This window comes from Oratosquilla oratoria, chromosome 25 (genome assembly GCF_046742065.1).
Source record: "Oratosquilla oratoria isolate Oo_2021 chromosome 25, ASM4674206v1, whole genome shotgun sequence".
Taxonomy (NCBI): domain Eukaryota; kingdom Metazoa; phylum Arthropoda; class Malacostraca; order Stomatopoda; family Squillidae; genus Oratosquilla; species Oratosquilla oratoria.
The window spans coordinates 20,615,727-20,641,849 of record NC_134801.1 but is presented as its reverse complement, the minus strand read 5'-3'; the positions used below and the strand labels follow the sequence as shown (position 1 = coordinate 20,641,849).

The window sequence follows — 26,123 nt, the reverse complement described above, 5'->3', positions numbered from 1 at the left end:
ATCAAGACAATACAAATAGCAAACCAAAATTTACACATACAAATCAAGACAATACACTTAATAGTTAAGCAAAATACAAAATACAGATCAAGACAATCATGGATAACAACATAAGCAATGCACACATACAGATATTAAGGCATATAACCCCTTGAACGAAGATTATAAGGTATAGTTTGTGCAGAGGGCCTTGGGGGGAGGCCCTCCGTAACTCCTAATGGATCACCAGGTAAAGCCAAAGCTTGACGGTGGGTCACTAACAGGTCAGTGAGACGAGGCGTCACATCTGAAAGTCAGTCTCACCTACAAACGTTGCATACTGAGAGGCCAAGTGAGCTGTGTCACTTACTTGTGGAGACCATAGCACCGAAGCTGCTATGATAGGAGGCGAATCCTGGACAGTGTCAACGTCAACTATTTCAAAGGAACCCAAATGACTACCAGGAGAGAGGGTGATAGGAGCACCAGTGACGTTGGTTACCATAGCTGTGGTAACATGATCCTCACGAACAGTGGAAAGTACCTTCCAATGCTAGACGACGAACACGAACAGTCAGGCTGAGACGTCAAAACACCTGAAATTCGCACCGGGACTGGAACTGAACTTGAAGGTCCAATACAATGCTCTCCTACAATAACAGCAGCACAAGAAATAATAGGAGAGTCAAAACGATTAGAACTCTTTGAAGGCAACTGTATGGTCTGATCATGCAAAGGGGAGCTACATATGGAAACTGGCATATCCGTTGGAGGAATAACAGAACTATGAAAAGTCAAAGCCACTACACGGCGCCTAGGATATATATCTATACCATGAGATGTAAGAGTATTAATACCCAATAGGCAAGCACACATAAAAGCAATTCCAGGAAAAACAACAAAAGTAACATGGAAAACGGTATTATAAGAGGAAAATCCTAAGGGAATGCGAACAGACCCAAGAATAGGCAAGGGAGAACCTTATAGAGAATGCAGTCCCTAACAAAAAAGAGATAAAAGGAGAAAATGCGGTGACTCCGATATTGACCTGTTAATGGCACTGTTAATGCAAGCTTGGATCATTGGTACAAGTTCATCGCAAGAAGAATGAATGGCAGAGGCAAGATGTCGGAGAACATTTAGGATTTTGCGGTTCTGTCTCTCGACTAACCCGTTAGAGTTAGGGTGATAAGGAATAGTGTTGTATTTCGTGATCTGAAATTGTTTACAAATGTTTGTGAGAATTTAATCGTTGAACTCTGCTTCGTTGTCTGAAATAAGTATTTTGAGTGTAGTGTAGGGGTATATAAGTTTGTCAACAATCATTTGTGCAACGTGTTGTGCTGTCTTGTCTGGTAAGGGTAAAAGAATGCAGAATTGGGAAAAAAAGGTCTACACAAAGAGGCATTGTTTTCCACTGGGGCTGAGTAGTAACTTAAGAAGATCAATAGCTACTGTTTCGATAGTTGGATATTAATTTTATCTTACTAATGTGTTATCCAATCAGTTTACACACACACACACACACACACACACACACACACACACACACACACACACACACACACACACACACACATACACACACATACATACACACATGCACACACACACATACATACACATGCATGCACACACATCCATACACGCACATGCACACACACACATACATACACACATACACACCCAAACATACATACACATACATACACACACACACACACACACACACACACACATATATATATATATATATATATATATATATATATATATATATATGTGTGTGTGTGTGTGTGTGTGTGTGTGTGTGTGTGTGTGTGTGTGTGTGTGTGTGTGTGTGTGTGTGATTCACCATGGCCTTGGATCACGTGTTGGACTCGTGATCGACAGCTATTTCCCTCCCGGAAGAGCTTAGAGCTCATATATGACCGATCTATGGGTAATGCTGTGACCTATCGTACACACACCCAACTCCCCGCCCCCGAGAGTTGGAGTAACGACTCGCAGCGCAGCCATACTGAAATGATTTCAGCCCTGGGCGGGATTCGAACCCGGACCGCTGTAGTGACAGCTGGTAACTCTACCAACCGTGCCATTGAGTCGTGTGTGTGTGTGTGTGTGTGTGTGTGTGTGTGTGTGTGTGTGTGTGTGTGTGTACAGACATAGGAAAATAGAGAGAGATGACTGCAAGCATTTATTATGTAGATGTCCCCGACAGAACGACTCCTTGCCCGGCCAGACCAGGCACCAACTGAATTCAGGAGAAGAGAAGTACCGTTCCCGACGCATCCGAGCAACGGCCGCGCCTGGGGCAGGCAGACGCCGTGCCATGCTATGCGCTCGCTGTGAGGCCAGGCGAGCGATGCCGGAGACGGCCCGGCTGCCCGTTACTCTTCCCAGCGCTCCAAATATGTCGGCGAATGCACTCTCGGCCAGACCCCGAGCGGCTCGGCCCAGCGGAGACCGGCTGATACGATTTTATTCACATTTAAGATTTTGGGCAGGTTTCAGGAGCACATCGGCTGCAAACTGTTGTTTTTGTAACTCTTTCGGTGCATTGCCCCATATGTCAGTAAAATCGTCTGGTGTGAGTCAGGACAAAAGGCTTCAATGCATGCATATATATGTGTGATTCACCATGGTCTTGGATCACATGTTGGATTCGTGATCGACAGTTATTAATCTCCCGGACGAGAGCTCAGAGCTCGTATGACCGATCTATGGGCCTATGTATATGTGTGCGTATATATTATATATATATATATATATATATATATATATATATATATATATATATATATATATATATATATATGTACAACAGTGAATGGGTCCCAGTGAACATGCATACATTTTCATTAACCACAATCCACTTTAATTCTAGGCCATCAACATCGAGAGACTCGCGTAATTAAAGTGTTTTGTGGTTGATAAAAATGTATATATATATATATATATATAAACATATATATGTATATATCTATATGTATATATATATAGACATGCATACATATATATATATATATATATATATATATATATATATATATATATACATATATATATACATATATTCAACAAAAACCCACTGTGTTGGATAAGAAGAAATGAAATAAAATGAATTCCATATATTTCGATCACGGACTGTGATCCTCTTCAGTGGAATACAGAAAGGTAGAGCAAATGGCATGTCTTATATACAATAAAAATAAGGGACAAGGGTAGGACTCAGGTAGCATCTAGTACTTTGCGGGGCAGGTCACCCGCCTTCACCAACGATGGTAACAATTTGTTGACTGCCCAGGTGGTAATGCAGTCAGGTGACCACTGCCCATATGACATATTAAAATTTGGAAATTTGTTAATCAGGGATGATTCTATTATTTTTCTTTTAAAACTGCATTTTGAATTAAAGATAATCTTTGCCTCATTCCAATCCATATGATGGCCTTCCTTGTCTACATGTTGGAAGACAGCGGAATTATGTTGTGCGTATTTAATTGAATTTTTATGTTCTTACATCCTAGTATATAAATCTCTACCTGTTTGTCCCCAATATACATTGTTACAATCAGAGCAAGGGAGTTTATACACACCTTGATATATTTCTTCTCTAGGTCTTTGATGTACATTGACTATTTTCTTAAACAAATTATTGGGATAACTAAAAACAATAATTTGTTTAAGAAAATAGTCAATGTACATCAAAGACCTAGAGAAGAAATATATCAAGGTGTGTATAAACTCCCTTGCTCTGATTGTAACAATGTATATTGGGGACAAACAGGTAGAGATTTATATACTAGGATGCAAGAACATAAAAATTCCCCCTCTATGGTGGGGGAAAAATTCCAACGGTATTTCCATACATGTATAATGCGGATAATGGAACGTAATAAGGGGACTGGGGGTGGCCCCCTCTCTATTTTTCCGCTGCCAAGAGTTAATGTTGGGAGGAGAGGCGTAAATGTTAAGCAGGTGAGAGCAAATGAGAAAAGATTGGCAGAATATTTTTGAGAAAAAATATGGATGTGTTAGGATTGAGTGAAACGAAACTGAAAGGGAAAGGTGAACTGGAGATTGGAAGTATGGTAGGAAGGGGATCAGGTGTGGAGAATTAGCATTGTTGGTAAATGATGAAATGTACGTGTTTGCTTGAGTGGAAAGAATTGTCATCAAGGGTGATGCGGGCCAAAACAATAGGATGCGAAATATGGGATTTTGAGAGTGCAAATAGCCCTGGTAATGAGAAAAATGAGAAAGAATTTTTTTAGTGATTTAAGTGAGTGTATGGAAAGTTTTGGAAGGAATTAGAATGTAGAGATGCTGGGAGATTTTGATGCTAAAGAAAGAGAAGAGCAGGTGGATGGAGTAGTGGGGAGATATGGTATATTAGAAAGTGATAATAGCATAGAGATGTTGGAGATCGGTATTAAAAGGGTAATAATGAGAGCGAACAATGTTTAAGGGGAAAGATAACCGTAAGTTGGCCTTGAACAGGCATTAGTGAATTACCTAATACCAAGAAGAGGACTTGATGAGTTCTGGCTGTGAATGTGGTAAGAGAAGAGACCGGTGGAATATCTGATCATCTCCTGGTGGAAGGAAGGTTAAAAATGTGTATGAAATAGAGAAAAAAGAAAAAAGAAAAGAAAAAGGGAGGAGGTACAGAAGTGCTGAAAGCGAGAAAACTAATCGAGAAAGATAAAGAGAAAGAATACCAGGCAGAACTGGAAGAGGTAGGTAATGTAGTGAAAGATAAAAGTGAAATATGAGTAGAGGAAGAATAAATATGTTTCAGCGAGGAAGGTTTGAAGTTCATAAAGACAGTTAAATGATATCGACCTAGATATACAAATATAAAAAGGTTAAGAATATCAAATCATCATCATCACAACTGAAGGGGTCACCCTCGGCCGGTTGGTGTCTTTAGATTCTTCCCTTCTCCTCCCCTGTAATGAGATATAACGAATATACCGAGACATGATGAGATTACATATGTGTGTAGGTAGAGATATATATGTGTGAGACTACAACCAAAGGGATCACCTCGTCAGGATCCCCGACAAGTATCGTCGCCAACCAGGCGTCCAGACATTCTAGAGCAGCGTTTCTCAACCAGGGTTCCCCGGAACCCTAAGGTTCCGCAAAAGACCCCTAGGGGTTCCGCGAGAACAAGTGAGATAAGCTAATGGACTTTTGATTTTTATTTAATTTCATATACGTAATATAGTTAAACACACACGACATATTCTTGGTGATTGTAATAATGTAATATAGACATCATCCTATCTAACCTATTATTACGATGAAAATAAAATGAGAAAGATATGTTATACGTGTGTTTCTTTTTTGCGCAGGGGTTCCTTGAGACATGCAATTAATCTAAAGGTTACGCAAGGGTAAAAAGGTTGAGAAACGCTATTCTAGACATGAGCATTTAGGTCGCCGACATAGGGATTTGGTTAAAATCTCCGCCAATTTGAAGATTTATGTCTAGACTTAGGGGTTAGGATATTTTGTAAGTTCGGCCCCCTGGGCCATAACTGTTTCCGCGTTTTAATGGGCATATATTGAAATATCATTTTCTCTTTTTCATTAACTTTCAGTAGGTTTCAACAGTGAATTATATTTGGATTTGAGTATAATTGATCGTGTGCTTTAATTACATTATCTGATATATTTTTCTGTATAAAATTTTACTGTCTACATATGGTGTTATCCACCAAGCTTTTTTTTTCTTTTATATAAAAAGCAAACCGAAAAAAAATGAAGTTGCAGTATTTCTAACGTAGTCATACATTAGTGATCCCTAACTTGACAGATCCTTCCTACGCCACTAATCATCATTCCACTATAATAATCGTAATGGCCTTTATTTATTTATTTTTTTTGCCGGGGTTGTCTATGTTTTCTTCATGACCTCATAGTCAGTGCAGTGGTAGCGCGCTGACCTTCTAATTTCGGAGTAGGCAGATCGATCATTGAAAAGGCTCGTGAGATTAAGCTGTTTACTGCCGTGACGCAGATTAGCAAAGACATTCACTCTGAGTAATAGCGCACGACCACTTTTCACCTCATGATCTGAGGCGACTTGGGCATCACTCATGATCACTGTGTGTGATACATCAAGTTCCTCCGGGTATCGTCACTACAGTGGCATAGTGTGGACATTGTCTCCTGTGATCATGTATGAACAATTCCGAGTGGGACCAGCCCCGCAGACCATGAAAACAAACAAACAAACAAACAAATAAATAAATAAATAAATAAATAAATAAATAAATAAATAAATAAATAAATAAATAAAATAAAATAAAATTGTCATGCTCCTTAGAAATATCGTGAGAAATTTCCACAAGCGTCAACATTTCGTAGATTTTAAAGAAAACTTTTGTAATTACTTACAAGAGAAAACTGAAGTATTAAGCCCTAACCTTAAATTATGTTTTTCTTACGATGGCGTAATTTACAGATTTTATTCTGGATAGCGTCAAACAGTTTCACTTAACTGAGAGAACGATATTATCAAATAAGTTCTAAACCATGATGATGTACTTCACATAGTTATCTAGACCAACGCAGAGACAATTGAATGCTTTCGGTTGGGTTAGGCTACTATATTTAATATAATTTAGATAGAATTAAGAATAGTAGTAATAATAGTAATAATAATAGTAATGATAATGATAATAACAATAATAATAGTAATGATAATAATAATAGTAATAATAATAATAATAATAATAATAATAATAATAATAATAATAATAATAATAATAATAATAATAATAATAATAATAATAATAATAATAATAATAATAATGTAATGCCAGGATGTTAAATGTACTATAGACTAATTATTTATTTAGTGGGCCTTAATTCCTTAAATAAATATACTATAGACAAATTATTTAGTGGACCTTAATTCCACTGCTGCTATAATAAAAATGTGATTCTATAATGCTATCTATTAGATCCTACCGTTGACACACAAAAAATGTAGTGCTATAAAAGTCATCTATTATTATTTAATTAATGAATGGATGGGCGAGGTGTATATAACGCTTTTATAAAATAGGATTTAATCAAGAACCTCTCCTATAAAGAAAATCAAATATATATAATGGAGATTTGGGATTAATGATATTAAGTCTAATTTTCTTAGTAGTAACCGCTGCCATCACACAATTCAAAATTACCGATATGAATTGATAAGTGCTGTTCCTGATCAAACACTATTTTATTCCGTTCTCCTCCTTCAAGACCGCTTGTGATGCTATAATAGCGGTATCCAGGTTGGGTAATTAAAGAATATCCACTAGATATCATAATTTCCCTAAATTATTCCTCTAATGGAATTTTGAAATGGAGGTTGGGAATTTTTTTTCATTCTGTTAAATCTAAGGTTCTTAGTCTATTTTTACATCCGAATATGTTCTGATGACATCACGGATGGGTGAAGCTACATTTTACCCATAATGCTTAACGAGCTCGCTTATAGAATCTTCTAGAAAAATGCAATTAAACGAAAATAATATTCAATTAGAATTTCTGGCTTTACAATAATGATAATGATAATATTAATGATAATGATGATGATGATAATGTTTCTACCCCATGCAGTGCTGTTGAGGGGAGACAAATACTACCCTCCAGGTTCTCACACGGGTGACTGGCAACGCCCATATCCAGCGACCTCATTACCTGGGCCACTGTGTTGCCAGACCTACGACGGGAACGTAGATGCCCGCATAATCACAATGTACAGGGTGGGGCACGGAAACTTCCCGATTTGGGGATTGAATTATAAAGTGTTTACACTTCACAATTCTTTATTCTACTTTTATGTCTGTCACACAACATGGGAGATTTACTTTTACACAGTTCTAAAAACAATATCTTTTAAATGTCCACCTCCATTGTCAATACACTGATTCAGACGATTTCGGAAGCTTTGGTCTACTCTCTCTAGCATGGTGAGCGGTATATTGGCTATTTCAGTGCGGATGGCATTCTGTAGGTCTTCCAGGGTCTGTGGACGGTCGTTATAAACCAGGGATTTGAGATAATCCCACAGGAAATAATCACAGGGGGCTAAATCAGGCGAGCGCGCTGGCCAGTTTAAATCGCCTCTCAGGGAAATCAGCGCGCTCGCCTGATTTAGGCCCCTATGATTATTTCCTGTGGGGTTATCTCAAATCCATGGTTTATAACGACCGTCCATAGACCCTGGAAGACCTACAGAATGCCATCCGCACTCAAATAGCCAATATACCGCTCACCATGCTAGAGAGAGTAGACCAAAGCTTCCGAAATTGTCTGAATCAGTGTATTGACAATGGAGGTGGACATTTAAAAGATATTGTTTTTAGAACTGTGTAAAAGTAAATCTCCCATGTTGTGTGACAGACATAAAAGTAGAATAAAGAATTGTGAAGTGTAAACACTTTATAATTCAATCCCCAAATCGGGAAGTTTCCGCGCCCCACCCTGTATAAAAACAAATACATGCCTGGAAAACATAATATCACCTTCGTAACACTATCACCCCCTTTAAGACAGTCGACCCGACTATAAACAAACTTAAAGACACACAAAGATGATCCTTAGACCTAATCTAACCTGATAGATACATAAAACAAGTCCTTACAGAAAGACCAATATTACAACCAAAAGGAAACGAAAAAAAAAAAAAAAATGCAAAAGGCTCAAAACGTATACCAACAACTGTCTTCTTGGTCCACTACATAACTGACCAGTCATTTGTGTCTTTCCTTTGGCTGCCTAAGTTGTACAGACACTGATCCTAATACGACTGCACCTTCTCCTTCCGCATCTCTGAATTCACCGCCACTGTCCACTTCATTTTCACTTTCGCGAACAACTGATTGGTTCGTACTACCAATGTCACGATCATTCACAAGAACGGCTACTTCCTCCGCATTCCACGTTAAAGTACCTGGTCCAGTATACTTCCACAGGCGATTCACGTGAATCACCTTACTTTGCTTACCTGTTCTTGGGGAAATATTATACGTAACCTCCGACAAAGCTTCCAGGACGGTATATGGTCCTTCCCAGGCACTCTGGAGCTTTGGTGACACTCTTCGTTTCCAACTAGGGTTGTGTAACCACACTTGTTCAGCAGGAGAACACTTGGCTGGCCTTGAACGAAGAAAATAGCGTTGTGACATCGCCTAGCCGGTAACACGAAGATGTTGGCACACTTTCCTGCGGGTGTCATCCAGACATTGCTGTAGTTTTGCCACGTACTCTATAGTACATATAGGGAGGTTTTCACCCTAGGGCCTCTCTATGGTCAAGTCAACAGGGAGATGGAGCTCTCTCCCAAATATGAAGCGAGCAGGAGTGTACCCTGTAGTCTCATGTTCAGAGGACCGGTATGTCATGAGTAAGCATGGAAGCCAGGCGTCCCAGTTCTGCTGGCTCGCCTCACAGTACTTAGCTAGCTCCACCATTCCATCACTCTAAGGTTTTAGTGGCGTGGTGCGGGTCTTATGGATACACATGAGTGCGCAACACTCCCGGAAGACTCTTGACTTGAAATCTTTCCACTGATCAGAGCGCATTTCAGCCATTACCCTAAAATGGGCCTAGAATTGACTGAAGAGTACCTCCACTACCGTCTCCGCTCCGTGATCCGGCAGAGCATACGTCTCTGGTCACTTGATGGTCCATCGTAATGTAGACATACCGGTTGCCTCGGGGGGTGCAGGGCAACTGGGCAGTGATGTCCACTGCCACTCTTTCTATTGATAACCCAACCTAGAACAACTGGAGGGAGGGTCAAATCCTGTGAACAGGTCTCTTCCTGGTGGCACATACCTGGCAAATACGAAACCACTCTATGACGTCTTGTCACCCGTCGACCCAATAGAACCTCTGGCTGAGGCGGGAGAGGAATTTCTTGGTGCCTAAGTGACCGTTTGTGGTTTCTGCGTGCATCTTTTGCAGGAGCTTTGCTCTGAATGCACGCGACACTAGTATATACCGCCTGTCCTTCTCGGTGCTTGCCTCCACCCACCGTTTCTGCAACACGCCTTACTCCAGCCGTAAGGGGGTCCACTGGACCATGGGTCACTTAGTGGCGGGACTCTCAACTGTCACTTCTTCCCAACCGGACATTTCGTGTTCCGCTTTCAACCAGTTAACTATAGGGTCGAGGTCAGAGTCCTCCTGTTGCTGCTTCTTCCATCTTGCATGGCTCTCGTCATTGTCTGCCACTCGTAGACGTCCTCACGTCACGTCAGCCTCCCGCCGAGCACACTGAGCGCATTCCAGCTCACAGGGGCGGCGGCTCAACTGTCCGCGTTGCACTCGTCCGGGCCGATGTTATAGTAGTAGTTGTCCTACTTGACCCGACCCAAACAACGCGGCAGCTGCCCCACCGATCATTTCATTGTCTTCAGGCAACGGAGAGCAGCGTGGTCTGTCTTGACGGCGAATTCCGCCTCGTATAGGTAGTGGTGGAAATGGGCCAGACTTTTCACTACCATCAGAAGTGCCCTCCTCGTAGTACAGTAGTTCCACTCCGGCTTATTGAACCGTGGTTTGGATAGGTGAGTTATTTAACAACTTTCACACATATTCATTATTTTTCTTCATAGATTTATGACTTATGACCGGGGATCTGCTGTATTACAGCGGTAGCGTGCACGATTAGCAGCTGCTAGGGAGGTCAAACGAGAGGGTTCTTATTTTGGTAAAGACACCAAAACCAAATCCTTTCGTAAGGTCTAGTCCTAGTCTGAACAAGCTTTGTAACATACATTTGAGGATCTTTTATGCATAATGTAAACAACTGTATTACTGAACCATTATTATCATTATTCTTTTTTTTGCAGGTATTGACGGCAGCAGACTGTGGAGGCGCACACGTATGTCAACTTCCAGTACATCGTCTCTTCTAATGAAACCATGACTAGTTAACTGATATAAGTCAACAAAAGTATACAATGCAAAGCTCTAATTTCCAAGAGTAATGTATACTTTACAATAGTGTATGTAAAGGAAAAGAAGATCGGGTTCGTCTCGCCAAGTGTTAATTATTTTGGCATGAGGGTATAAAACAGTGATAATTTAAGCAATAATCTCTGTGTTCCTAAATTATTGTTAAGTCATTTAAGTTCCCAAACTAACATTTTAAGACTAAAGAGTAAATGTAATAGAAATCATTGGCTTCAGATACATATCCATGTGATAAAGGCAAACATCAGTCTGACTAAAGACAAACATCAGTATACTACTGTTGTATTATACTATATGTGTGAGTATATGTAAAAATGAAGTCGACAGTTGAGACTCTGAAAACAGATTGTCCATTAGGACAACAAGAACCTCTAGAAGTTATCCTAGAAATGCTTGGGGACGAAGACGAGGCACAGGAGGAGGAACAGGAAGAAGAAGAGGAGCTGGAGGACGAGGAGTATGGTGTGGGTGTCGGAGGAATGGTTGTAGAAGATGGTCAAGGTGAAACAATGGATGCAATGCAGGGATTGGGAATAGAGCATGGGCAAGAGATGGAAGAAGACTACGAGGCAGGAATGCACGAGACCTACAGTGAAGCTAAGGAGAACGAAAGGGAAGACTATGTACTCACTGTCGAGAAAGATGAGTATCCAGATAAAAGATGTACGACGTTTCCACAAGAAGCCCCTGAGGCCAAGGATACTGAAGAAGCTATGGCAGAGGATGTTACTAGACATGAAGGATCTTCACTCTTGATGAGGAATGACATGGCTTCCTTAACTAGTAGGAGAGCCAGTTTGACCCAGTATCGGTTTAGATCCTTTGACGAAGGAAGTGGGGACGAAAACTACCCAAATGAAGAAAGAGAACGAAAGCTAGTACATTCTTTCTCTTCTGAGGGTGCCATTCAGAGCATCAGCAGCTCTAGTGATTCTAATCAAACTGTCATCGAATGTGATACCAGTTGTGGGTCGGTGACCAGTCTAAACGATCGTAAACTTTCTGACATAGGGAGAAGTAGCACTGATACTTCGGCTGATAATTCAGAGTTTGACAGTTTAGATGACCCTAACAATGTAAAGTTACCAGTCGAAGAAAACGCAGCATTGGGTAACTCCCAAAAGATAAAGGATATTGGCCAGAGTTCCGAAAGTGTTAATGAACTGGAAGAAAGTGATTATCTGTCGGCTGTTGAGAACTCCATTGAAGTTTTGGACGCGATGGAGTGGGAGAGTAAAACTTCGAATCGTGTTGTAAAAAGGTATCTACCTCCTCAGAACCAAGTTTTCAGTAAAGACAAAAGCCTTTTTTCATCGCTGGAAGAAGAGGACAAATTTGACCCCAGTGTAGAAGATTTTAATGGAGATGATTATAAGAATAACGATGGCGACAGAAATAGAGACAGAAAAGGGAGTCCAAAAAAGGTGAGAACACCTGAAGAAGAACGACAGTATAGTGTTCTTGATCCTGATTACATAGAGAGGGAAAGTCGGAAGATACGAAGGTTTATTGATAACTTATATGCATATGACGAAACAGAAGAAAACGCTAGCCGAGTGAAAGAAAAGAATAGAAGTGTGAGTGTTGATAGTGCAGATAATTATCAGGATGCCCTGGACTTAGTCTCCAAGTCGTCGAAGAGCAGTGATTTTTCGAACTCGTCTCTTTTCAAACCAATTTCAGATGTACAGGACGAAGCAGGAAAACGCCGTGGAAAAACAAATTACCATAGGGCTTCTTCCACAGAGATACGAATGCCAGAAGTAACGGGAGACTACAAAATAAGAAAGGATGAAAATCATTCGCTTATAAAGAATAACACTGTAACGATGTCAGAATCAAAAGTTAAACACAACGTGACAGAAGACGAACTCTCCACGTCTTCCGAGCCTTTTCCAACACTTCGTCGATCGCGGTTAAGGGAAAGGAGCAAGTCTCCACTTGAGGAGCGAAAGTCTTTTAGTGAATTTAGCTCACCTGAACATGAGCGGATCGCGTCTGCTCTTAAATATTTTGATAGGTCAGAATCCCCCATCGGGCGCTGTCGAAGTTTGTCTCCTGTCAGCATACGACTAGAGCGGATCCATCGGGTCCACCTCAAACCTTTGACCAGTCACAGTCTCTACCATAGCCTAGAGAGAATACATAAGATAAATCTTTCTCCTCTAGCTACTTTTAATTATTCAGGATCTGATGATATTGCAGGCCCTTCAGGGGAGAAATGTAGAAATATTGGCAAAGGAAATATAGAGAGATCCAAACAAGCGAGTGCAAAAGACGAACAACAAATATTTGAATTAGGCAACGAAAGGAAACATAGAGACATAGACCCTAATCACAAAGCAGATGCTGAAAAGCAGGAATATTCCAACTCTTTTAAGAAAATTGTCAGCCCTGAAGAAGAGAGTACTGCAGAGGAACAGCGAAGATTCGAAATACATAACGAAGGTAATGGAAACCTGGGACTGTATGATAAAGCTATAATAACAAAACAGGAACGTTGCTTTGCAAATAGTGCTAAGCGTATCTCCAAAGAGAATGAAGTAAAACTGCAGAGGAACTACAGTTACAGTGAGAATCCTCCTTCAAAGCTTGGGACACTCAAGAGGAGTAAAACTATTGATTTCAAAACTGACATAGAGGATGTAGATATTTCCTCTGAGAAACTTAATGTGGAAGAACTCACTTTGACAAGGGTGGCGAAAAATCTAAGGAGTGAATCAGACGAAGTTGAGAAGGACGTAGAGCATCATGACCGACCAGAAAAATCAAAAGAATACGAAAGGATTGCCCTTCCTTCATGTCGATCCTCAGGTCTGTCGACGCTTGTCAAAGAAAGTGTTTCCTTTGATTCGGGACATTCCATCTCAGAAGAAGAGATGGATCCGCGAGACTATGTAGACCCGAGGGTTGAAGATTGGGTTCGCAGTGTTGACAGTAAAAATGAAGTGAGTTTAGATGAAGATACAAGTGGAAGCGAGGTAGTGAGAGAGGAAGAAGCAAGCTCGAAGGAGGAGGAAGAAAATGATGATAATGAAGACTTACCTCACTTCTACGACAGTGATGGAACTACGCCAGTTGCCGAGATTCGTCATTTACCGGGGGAACTTTTCACCCAAGACAGCCGTGAGGAAACTGAGAAGAGGGAACAATGGAGGAGCATCTCACAGTCTACCACCCCTCCGAACTCCCCCGTGTCATTCCAGCACGAAAAGATAATCTCTCAGCCTCCAGAATTGGGGTTATCACCTCGAGGTGAAGATCTATTCATGTTCTCTGAGAACAGTGGGGCATCTTCTGTAGTGTCATTGATTCATAATAATGTTACAAACACTCATTTTCCAAATCACCCTATTAGTGATACTTCACCAGATAAAGAAATGTCCTTGCGCCCAGAATTTCATTCAGATGATTTCCCTTCTCCAGTGAAATCCATACAAACATCAATAGCTTCACCGTCCCAGGACCTTGGAAGTGATAGGAAATTACATTTCAGTGAGGAACAATCTCAAAAAGAATGTAGAGGGTTCAAGGGCGGGATCAGTAATAATAATTCTAGTCGTGAGAATAAATCTCTCCAAGAAATCGAAAATTGCATGACTGCGATGGATGCCTGTGAAAATACCAACAGCGATGGATATTCCAAAGTTAGCGAAAGTGATCTTCCGTTGGCCAGTCGTAGAGATTCTATCGATAAAGTGAATTCACCCCAAGACAGTGGGAGTACTGATGAGATATTTGATCTTCAAGACTCTAAAGTTGCGGAAAAGTCACCCCAAAAATACAAAAGTTTTGGTGCTGTGAGCAGAGACAGGGATTCTGCCAAAGGAGAAGAGTGCTCCAAACGAAAATCTCCGGTTGTAACAGCTGGTGGAAATATTATTTATTACGAAGAAGATGACAAAGAACAAAAACATTACAAAAATGCAACTGAAGCAGAGGATTTCACATTGGGCAAGGATTCTTTATCTAAACAAAAAAATGGCGAGGACATTACCGTAAGACGAGATTTTATCAGTGGAGAAGAACTACTAAAAGACAGAAGTGATATGAATATAACTGCTAGCCATTATATTTCAGATCGAGAATCTCGTATAAAGGGGAGTAAAGGATCTGACCCTGAAGACGAATTGCAAAGAAATTTGTCATTGGAAACAAAAATTTACCAGGATTGGGTCAGCAATAGAAGTTTCGTCAATGACTCAAAAGCTTTGGGTCTGTTTCCTCGAAAGCGTAGGGGTGGTGGAAACGAGACTGATATTGGTAGCACTGTCTGCAAAGACGATTATTCATCTACGTTTCCCCCATGGACAAGTAATTTGGGTATTGATTGTGTGGAATCTACTTTTAAGGAAAATTCCGAGGATATACTGTCAACAGCGTGTAAAAGTGATAGAGATGGAAAGTTGGTCCCTAGCCGTAGTAATTATTATGACGGAGAATATCCTGCAACTATGCCCCAAAGAAATGAAAATGCGGACAGTGGTGGAGATACTATAAAATACAAAAATATCTTCTCTACATTGACATCAAGTAACATTAAAAGTGATGTAGATGAAAATGTTGATAAAAGTACTGATTGGCTCTCCTCAAAGATCAGTAAAATCCAAGGTGATGAGAACGTAGAAAATTATATTGACAACAGTTGTGGCGAAGAATCTCTGATCAAAATTTCGAGTAGAAATGGAGGAGACCTGGTTGGACTTAGGTATAGTGAATGTAATCTTGAAGAAGCTCTAGTCACAATATCCAACACATTGAGGCGTGTTACAGGAGCAGATTATGATACTGACTGTCTTCATAATGATAACTGCCAAGCTGCATCGTCGAGCAAACATAGGGATATTATTAGTGGGAATATTGGAGAAGCTCTGTTTTCTCAAGAATGCGAAAGAGATCAAGTTAACAACATGGACAAAATTGATCAAAATTCCCTGAAGCCAGAGACAAATGGTTCTTCAGTGTATGAAGCAAGAATACATGGAATGTGTATCTCTCAACTTACAAATAACTCCGGTGAAGAGGCTGAGAATAGAAATGAAAATGATAAAAAGTTGTCAGATATAGATTATTGCTTATCTACATGTGAAAAGAAGACAAACGAAGCAGGCGTTGACTTCAGTAAATATGATGATAATAGAACAGAAAATGATGATGATTATACTAAGTCAGATGAACTTATGAAAAAGTACACATTGGTCGAAAAAAATGATGAAACTGGGAAAATAATGCAAGATAAACAATCTGCTGAACAAGTATCTATACATAAAGAGGATTTATACAGAGATAGTGGATCTATGAAACCTACTGATGACTCTACAATCCAAGATGTTTGCAGAGATATAGGCAATGATCACAATGAAATAATGAAAGATATATCAGATACCAAATGTCATGCGACTGAGATTTTTGACAATATTCATGTGATGATAGAAACTGACTGCAGCAAACCGTTCCTGGCAGCGGAATCCCATAATGTGAACATGACAGGCAAAACGGAAGATGACATGAAGTCTCTGCCCTCGGATCAAAAGGCCACCGAGGACCACATGTCAATTCTACATGAGCAGAATGATGTAGTGAAGGAAATGTCTGACATGTCGACTTTAATGGAGGCAAAGTTGCCGGGTGAAAGCAACAAAACAGGTAGAAATAGGGATAGGGCCGGATACACTGTTAGTAAGAACTATATAGTGCCAAATCTTCAACAAGGTGACAAAGCCTTACGAAGAGGAAGTAATGGAGAAACAGATACCAAGAGTAAAATTTTTACTACCATTAATCCAAAAATAGATAACGGAAAGAAGAATGATGAAGAGGGAGAAAGCAATGGGGTTGAAGATGACGATGAAGATGTAGATAAGGATACTGGTGAAAGCAATGATTTAACGGCAACCGGTGACACCTCACAAAGTGATAAGAATAAGGAGAACGATGGTTGCAATGAAGATGAGGGAAACATGTCGAGGTCCAGTGAAGAGAGGACACCCACCAAGGAAGGGAAAAAGAGTCCGGGTGATACCGGAGAGGAACAGGGAACGAATTGCCAAGCTTGTCACAGGGGTGATAGTTATGAATCTTATGGTGTTAGAAGTAAGATCACTAATTGTAAACTCAGCTCTGAAAATGAAAATTATAGTTCCCAATATTACTCAGCCAATGATGGAAATCTATCTGTAGAAAAAAGAGATGTTTGCATGGACAAAAAGTTGGACACCGACAGTAAACAGCCTGCTGCTTATACAGGAAGCACAGTAAAAGAGAATGAAGTTCGGGAAGGAACAAATTTGTCTTCTGCAATACCTACAATGTCCAAGACCGACAATATTGACGACATAGATAAAAAAATTGAGAATATAATCTTGGAGAATCAGAGGTGCTACTTCATTATTCTCACTTTTTTGAAGAAACTGGACGACCGTTTGAAGTTCTCTAATAAGTCTGTTGCTGCTCTGCCCTCCAAGCTTACAACCACAACTACAAAGACACAATACCCTGATGCAATTTCAGCCGGTTCAGCTTCGAAGGCGCAGCCCAGCACAGATGCCAAGGTAAAGTGATACTGTTTTCATATGAGTTTTAAAACCACTTGATTGTAAGATATTTGATTTATTCAGCTTCATGGGGAGATATAAAAATAAGAACAAAACACACACCGTAGCACTTAAACAAAATTAATTTTGAAGTATTGCAAAGTCAAATCTATTTGGCAGATCCCATAATAGGTCAGTTACCAGGAATAAGATAACCTCGCACCTCTGCATAAGTTTCACATTCTTACCTATAATCCTCACCCAAATAGATTTCGTGCTTTCCTTTTCATTAATCGAATTGTTGATAATACGATTAGTTTGTCTGGTAACCTTAATTTCGTAGTTACGTTTCGCTGTGCGTGTGTTCTTTTTAATCAGTTTAGCCATATCGTTATACTTAGATCTAAGGTGTGTTTCCCCGTGTTTTATTTTGGGGTAAAGCCCTCTTTTTATTCCTATTCAATTTTTCAGCCTATCTGTCATCCATTTGGGAATATTAGTATTCGACATTATTGTTTTGTGAAGAATGAATTTATCCTGCGCAAACAAAAACAAAGAGGTTAGGGCACAGTACATTTTATTTAGACCACTGACCCTGCTGTTGACATCAGGCTTGTATGTGACCTGACCTAGGGATCGCATACCTCATCTCCGTGACCCGACCTTGGTTTAGACCACTGACTGCGCTAATGACCTCCGGGCTGACCGCGTACCTGACCTCATTATATTTTTCATCTGAACAGCTGACCCTATCATTGTCCTCCGGGCTGGCCTCGTATGTGACCAATTGTCCTAAATATTTCCTCAGTTTTTCAAACGTGGCTCTCCTGAAGATAGGTACTAGAATGTTATTCGCACTATTTAATACTTTCTATAGAATTGAATCCACAGGTGACGTGTATTTCCAATAAAACTCGCGGGTGCCTTTTTCTTAACTACATTTGGCACTTTAAAATACAATGACGTAGATTCACCAGGAATCTGCTTCCACCTGCAACTGCCACTCCCGGGTCCGGTCTTGGTTTTTATACAGTTCAAATGCTGAGGTCAGCATCCGGAGAGGGGAGTTAACAGTTTCACAATTTCAATCCTATTGTTTGTTACAAATGGAAGGTTTAAACATATATGTCATATTATGATAGAATTAGATATATTATGTGGTTATTTCTTGTGATTTAATTTGTGTTCAGGTTTATTTGGGGATGTGGTGTATATGTGTGTTGGCTACTTAGCCATTATCACGCACTGATCATGTGATGGTCGCCACCTTAGGGTGTAGATGGGTGTTCGTTCGTATGTGTATTGTCATGTAGTTTTCCATGGGTAATGTAATATGTAAGGTTATGGGTAATGGTTATATAATACCTCCCTCCCCGCGAGAGGTGACTCCTGTTATCTGGAATGATGAGAGGTGAGAGGGTTTCCCAAAATTTATATATCTTTATATATATTGGGAGTATGCCACGATACCTGTTGTGAACCTTAGTAGGAGTTGAAGGGTGGGGATAAATAGTCATAAATTTATGGGGTGTAGTCAAGTAGGTACCATGGCATGTTTATTTGTTCACCAAGTGATGGTAGTTTTTAAAGTGAGGTGTCCAACTCCAGTTTTCTTTAAAACCAGTTTACACTTGGTTCTATCTATTTTCACTTCTCTCTTGTCTCGGAGGTCGTTTGAAATATTGTGTCAATTAGTTCTAATGTGATGGAGTTTGACTCTTTTCTGTGAGTTACACTTTGTTCACTGTCACTGGTGGAAAGGGTCTATTTTCTGTGAGTTTACACTTTTGGAGTGGTAACGAGGTACAAAGGGGGGAAAGATTCTAATGTCTCTTGGTGAGACATGTTCCCTAGGTTTACATGTATATTACATGTCGTATACTATAATGAACATAACTATTATTTTGTATTGCATTATAACCTAATAAGTACAAACAAGGGTCACCATGACTTATTCTTAGGATATACCACGTGGTTAGGAAATATGTAAGTAGTGAGTGTTTCCTTTTCTCGTATTATATGTGTGTATAGGGGTGTTATGGTCTAACACAGCGCGTTGGATCGCGCAGACATATGAAGGGTGTTCGGGATAAAATTGATAATTTTTTGGTCTTCTGTCATTTCAGAACCATTCGAAGGATTAAATAACTTTAAAGTGTTCGGATAGCTGATATTGTGTACTATTGGTGGGTGTGAGAGCTAGAGAGTATGGATGGCTGGAAAGTACCGGAATATTGGAAGAGAGTGACCTGCATCATGATGAATAGAACCAGATTAAAAAATCTGGTAATCTTAGCTGCAGCCTAGTGCTTGAATTCCATGAAAAACGTGAGATATGAGCTGGAGAATTGCGACGGAGATGTGAAAGTAGTGGCTAGCAGGAAAGATCATAGGAGGCGTTCTGACTCTGTCCGCACAACGAAATTCGTCGAGAAGCTAAAAAAAAAAAAAAAAAAAAAAAAAAAAAAAAAAAAAAAAAAAAAAAAAAAAAAAAAAAAAAAAAAAAAAAAAAAAAAAAAAAAAAAAAAAAAATGCAGACCTTGGCGAGATAGATGGGCGTCGATGTGGCAACTATGAAGAAAGCGCTGAACGAGGATCTTTGTTCTTCCTCATACAAGAGGCGCAAAGGCCAACTACTCACTGCTAATGCCTTACGAAAGCCAAGAAACTCTTCAACAAGGTCGAACGCCCAGTCGAGCCGGGGATGCTCTGGTTCTTCTCAGACGAGAAGAACTTCTGCAAGGACCAGTTGCACAACGCGCAGAACATCAGATGGCTAGCTTCTAATCCGCACGAAGTCCCGCGACTCATGAAGACCAAGTTCCCTCAAACTGTGATGGTCTTTGGGTGTGTTTCCAGCGAAGGCTACGTCATGTCGCTCCACATCTTTGAAGAGGGACTCAGACTCATTTCAGATGGCTATATTGAGTTGCTCTCCTCTGTTGTCAAGCGCTGGGTGGAGAGGGAGCTGCGGGAAGACCATACATGTGGCAGTAGGACTCAGCTCCGTGTCACACCTTCGGGAAAACCCAGAAGTGGCTGTCTGAGAACTTCTACGACTTCATTAGTCCCAACACTAGGCCCCCCAACTCACCTGATTGCAACCCCATGGACTATTATGTGTGGGGCGCAGTTGAAAAAGATACCTATCGTAGCGTCCGCAACACCAAAGACGAGCTGATTGCCAATATCAAACTGGTGTTCAGGCGTCTCTAGAAGGACACCGTGAAGGCGGCGTGCTGCAGGTTCAGATCTGACCTGGAGGCAGTGGTGGAGGCTCAGGGCGGCTTCTTTGAGTGAGCTGTATTTGGCAAAAGATCATCTAAGACTTGTAATTTGAATTTTGAGAATACATACATTTATGGCCAAGATATGACTTTTTTCTTACCTTTCCGAAAAAGTGTCGAATTTATTCCAAAGTAGGGCAAAGGAACTGAGCGATATAGCAATTGATGGGAGTGTGAGTGTGGAGAATGGCAGTGTGTCTATTATGTCTGTTTGGGTGGTGTTTAGCCAAACTACATAGTCTTGTTAGTTTAATGAGAGAGATAGAGGTTTGGGAGTAGTTAGGGGTATTGGGAGGGGTGTAATAGGGTCAAGGGTGGAACTGAGATTATAAGAATGCCGTGGTGGTGGTTGGGGTAGAAGCTCGTGCCGTCAAAATATATTTGGCATGAATCGGGGATCGAGACGGGTCCACTGATTGATTTCTGCCAAATTGAGGGATTGTCTTCAGAGATTGCTGAAATGAGGGTGGTTCGTGGAAAAAAATAGGAAATAATCCATGTTAATGTGTGCGTGTAGGGTCTTTTTGGTGTTTACCATTTTGTACTGGCAACTGTTCAGTGTCCTGGTGTTGGGTGTTATGATTTGGTTCATGCATGAAGGTTCTATGGTGCGATACTAACGGAAGAGGTAGGCGGGGCAAGCATGGTATATAGTAACAGCGGTTTTGCATAGAGGGAGGTCAGAGAAGGGTAGGGGTACCATTGGCCGTCTTAAGATTTGATAATGGTAGTGGATTAAATATCGAGGGTAATCGTCGAATTCTCGTTGGTATATGGGAATGGGATTATATTCCAACCTATGAAACTGCTTTGTGAATCAAGGGGGATATAAGCATAGATTGCATCTGTATTTAGTGTTGTTTCAATGGGGGGATAATACTTGGAAAAAATGCTCTTTAGGTAGCGTTTCTCAATGCGATGGAGAGTGCAGTTTTTAATTTACATTAAGGGTAGGAGGGTTGGGGTGGCCTTATTATTGGCTGCGTCAATAAGTTCGAACAGAAACACATGGTAGTAGTGTCTAACTATGTCTATGTGTTTGCTTATTTCATTGAGTGTTCTGCGTAGTATGTGAACATTTCTAGTTCGTGAAGTCGGGATGTCTGAGTGAGAGAATATTCGTGAAGTTGTGGGAAACGATCTAAGAGAGCGTCAACTGAAATTGCTAAGTTTTGTGAGTTTTAGGAGTTCAATAGGGCAAGTTTTTCCATCTTTTGGAGTCTGGAGGCCATTGTGTCCATGCGTTGCTGTAGGTTTTCTGCGTTTTCTGTATAATTTTCTGTGGCAATGCAGAATAGGGACTTAGAAATGGAGAACAACGCATTGACATAATGGCCTCCAGACTCCAAAAGATTTAATAACCTTCTTGTTAACGGGGTCGAGTTTGACAGGTCTGTTTGATTATGTTGACGTGTTATTTAGTGAATAGCATTATGTCGTAGTTGAACGAAGTTCTTGTTGTATCATCAACACAAAGGACTTGAGTGAACTAGGAATAATATAGTAAGGACCACTGGGATTATTTCTTTTGTATGAGTGAAGTGTTTATCTACTGGGGCACTGGTGGGCACTTGTGGGTCAATGTCCGTACACGGAAAACACTAACTCCAGTTTCTGAGGAGGGCTAGGTAGCTTTACGTTGACACCAATGAATCTACAGGTGAGGTAATTCCAATGAAACTCGCGGGTGCTTTTTTCTTAACTATGTTTGGCACTTTAAATACAACGGCAAAGATTCACCAGGAATCTACTTTCACCTGCAACTGCTACTACTCCCGAGTCCGGTCTTGGTTTTTATACAGTTTAAATGCTGAGGTCAGCATTCTGGAGAGAGGAGTTAATAGTTTCACAATTTCAATCCTATTGTTTGTTACAAATGGAAAGTTTAAACATATGTGTCATATTATAATAGAATTAGATATATTATGTGGTTATTTCTTGTGATTTAATTTGTGTTCAGGTGTATTTGGGGATGTGGTGTATATTTGTGTTTGGCTACTTAGCCATTATCACGCACTGATCATGTGATAGTCGCTCACCTTAGGGCGTGGATGGGTGTTCGTTCGTATGTGTGTTGTAATGTAGTTTTCCATGAGTAATGTTGTAATATGTAAGGTTATAGGTAAGGGTTACATAATATTAACTCCTGTTTCTTGATGATCGTTAGAGCCTAGACTGTCAACCACTTGTACTTTTCTTGTTAGATCCTCATGTTTAGTTAAGAATAAGTCCAGAGGATTTAATAGAAACAGATCAAATTTGTGGCACATGACCTTCCCTATCTAAATCCGAATTGTCTCGGGTTTGGTATATTGTTTTACTCCAGATGTTTTGTCCATCTATTTATAATAACTTTTTCACTAATTTTGGCTACTGTACTTGTAAGGGAGACCGGTCTGTAATTGGTTGGGTCTTCCTTGTTCCCCCCTTTATATACTGGTACGATATTTGCATTTTTCCAGTCTTCCACTATTCTTCTAAAGAGCAAAACTGGGACTCCTAATGTTCAAAAGGTCCACCTAACTTCACCTATCTTACAAAAACTAACCTAACCTAACCTAACCTAGCCTAACCTAACCATTTCATTTCTGCATTTTCTTTTCTTACATTGAACCACTATTCTTCAGAAGGGCAAAACTGGAACTACTAATGTTCAAAAGGTCCACCTAACCTCACCTATCTTAACCAAAACTAACCTAACCTAACCTAACCTAACCTAACCTAACCTAACCTAACCTAACCATTTCATTTCTGCATTATCTTTTCTTACAATGGGCCACTATTCTTCAAAAGGGACAAAACTGGGACCCCTAATATTCAAAAGGTCCACCTAACCTCACCTAACTTACACCTAACCTAACCTAACCAAAACTAACCTAACCTAACCTAACCTAACCTATCCTAACCATTTCATTTCTGCATTTCATTTTCTTACAATGGACCACTATTCTTCTAAAGGGCAAAACTGGGACCCCTAATGTTCAAAATGTCCACCTAACCTCACCTATCTTACCAAAACTGACCTAACCTAACCTAACCTAACCAACCTAACCTAACCTAACCTAACCAAACCATTTTATTTCTGCATTTTCTTTTCTTACAATGGACCACTATTCTTCTAAAGAGCAAAACTGGGACCCTAATGTTCAAAAGGTCCACCTAACCTCACCTAACTTAACCAAAACTAACCTAACCTAACCATTTCATTTCTGTATTTTATTTTCTTACATTGGACCATTGTTCTTCAAAAGGACAAAACTGGGACCCCTATTGTTCAAAAGGGGCAATTGGTGCCTCTGTTCTTCAAAACCTCTAAAGTCTTACACTGAAGAAAACTATACAGATATAAAATAGTCTATACCAGCTTTTCTCAACCTTTTTACCCTTGCGTAACCCTTAAAATAAATCGCATGTCTCAAGGAACCCCTGCGCAAAAAAACAAACAAACAACATATACCATATCTTTCTCATTTTATTTTCATCGTAATAATAGGTTAGATAGGATGATGTCTACATTATTACAATAACCAAGAATATGTCGTGCGTGTTTAACTATATTACGTATATGTAATTAAATAAAAAATCAAAAGTGCATAAGCTTGTCTCACTTGTTCTCGCGGAACCCTTAGGGACCTTTTGCGGAACCTTCGGGTTCCGGGGAACCCTGATTGAAATTCTGGTCTATACACACATGCAGATGATGAAATCATGTGTTTGTGTATGCATTCGGTGCGCGCGCCCTGCGTGTACTAGTAATGTTTAAACGTGGTTCTTTAACCAGATTGCTTACTGGCCCATCTTCCACCCTCCTCTTGTTCAAGCCAGGCCTGAAGTTGGGTAGACTCTTTCCCTCCAAGTAGCCACCTTCCCCTCCTCCTCGTCACCCTTCCTGAAGCACCACCTTCCTCCCCTCCTACTCCTCCCTCCGACTCGAAGTCTCCCATAGTGTGTTACTCAGTTCTCCGGTAACCGCGAAATCTGGAAGACGTGTGTGCGTGTGTGTGTGTGTGTGTGTGCGCCGTAACGCCATTTCCTCGCTCTCATAGTTAACCGTCTTGATATCACTGTCATTGTGTACCGTTGTCCTAAATAATTCCTGTTCATCATATCTCCAGATGTGCCTTTTTCTGAAATGTGTATTCTTACGTGTTCTAAAAATAGTATTTTGTAATGAAGACAAATGTGCTAGTCCCGAAACGAAATTGTATGAAATGGTTGCATAAATTAGGAGAGATTTATGTGTTCTACAAATGATTCTGACGTAGTATCATTAAATCCGATTCTGGAGGTGAAGGAAAAAGGTAAATCGAAAACCATTCTTAAGAATAGTTCAATCATTCCCTTCGTTATCCAGGACCGAGACCTTGAAAATGGCTTCACATTTGAAGGACGACTTTCCTGTCGAGGGTGACAGCCTTCCCATAATCATCGAAAGACCCCTAAGGAGCCTCGATCAGGTCAAGCAGTTCCTCGGGAGTCACAGAGAAAAGGTCGACCTCCAACAGAGAATACCCATCACCTTCTACTCCCACTCCACTCCTTCAAGTATCATTTTAGGAAGAGGAGGTCCTGTGTACTCTAAGGAAGAAGCGAGTCCTAAGGGAGAGGTCGTAGGATGCGTAGATGGCTGTGTGGAGTGCTACTCTGAATACGCCTACAACTCCACCAACAGCGATGTTGGAGATTTGGTGGAAGGGGGGACTCTCTGCATCAGGGTCGGATCGCCGTGTCCCTCCACAGCGACAGACTTCACTTGTCATTCCGACGTCACCCAGCAATCTGACGTCACTGACATCACCCAGATGACCAACATGACCCAACTGTCCGAAATCTCACACTTACCTGATTTCATCCTTCAGTCGTCTCTGGATACTCTGGTGGACGATTACTGCCTGGAAACACGGAGCTCGCCCGTCGTAGTGCAATGTCCCGCGGAGGAAAACCCAGAGGTAGGTTAGAATACCCGTAGACCAATGTGCGACACAGATACGCATTCGCCCAAACGAACACACAGGCTTGCTTCTCTTCTCGCATATGACTGTTCTTCGTGTTCAAAGACTGTTATTTATTTTGTTGATATATGAATAAAGAAGCAAACATACATACATATACCAAAGGCTTTTTCCCCCTTATAAGAGAGGTAGCCAAAATACAAAGGCATGACAACCACTCCCACCCATTATCATCCCTAACACACTCCACTCCCCTCCACCCTCTTTCCTCATATCTTGGGATCTCCTGGATGACGGGTCATCCCTGCATCTAGTCCACCGCCCTGGGTCAGAAGCAGTGTCGCAAGACAGAGCACATCCACAGCAAGGCCGCTTCA

The 26,123-nt window shown here is 40.6% G+C and overlaps 1 protein-coding gene across 1 annotated transcript in view; it reads left to right on the top strand.

The window, feature by feature from the left end:
• Window positions 1-26,123, top strand: part of LOC143038846 (uncharacterized) — an 863,754-nt gene that overhangs the window by 77,231 nt on the left and 760,400 nt on the right. The window contains exon 2 of the mRNA XM_076208469.1: window positions 10,851-17,525. Coding sequence (XP_076064584.1) covers window positions 11,289-17,525 — 6,237 coding nt within the window. The 5' untranslated portion in view covers window positions 10,851-11,288. The remainder of the gene's footprint in view (window positions 1-10,850; window positions 17,526-26,123) is intronic.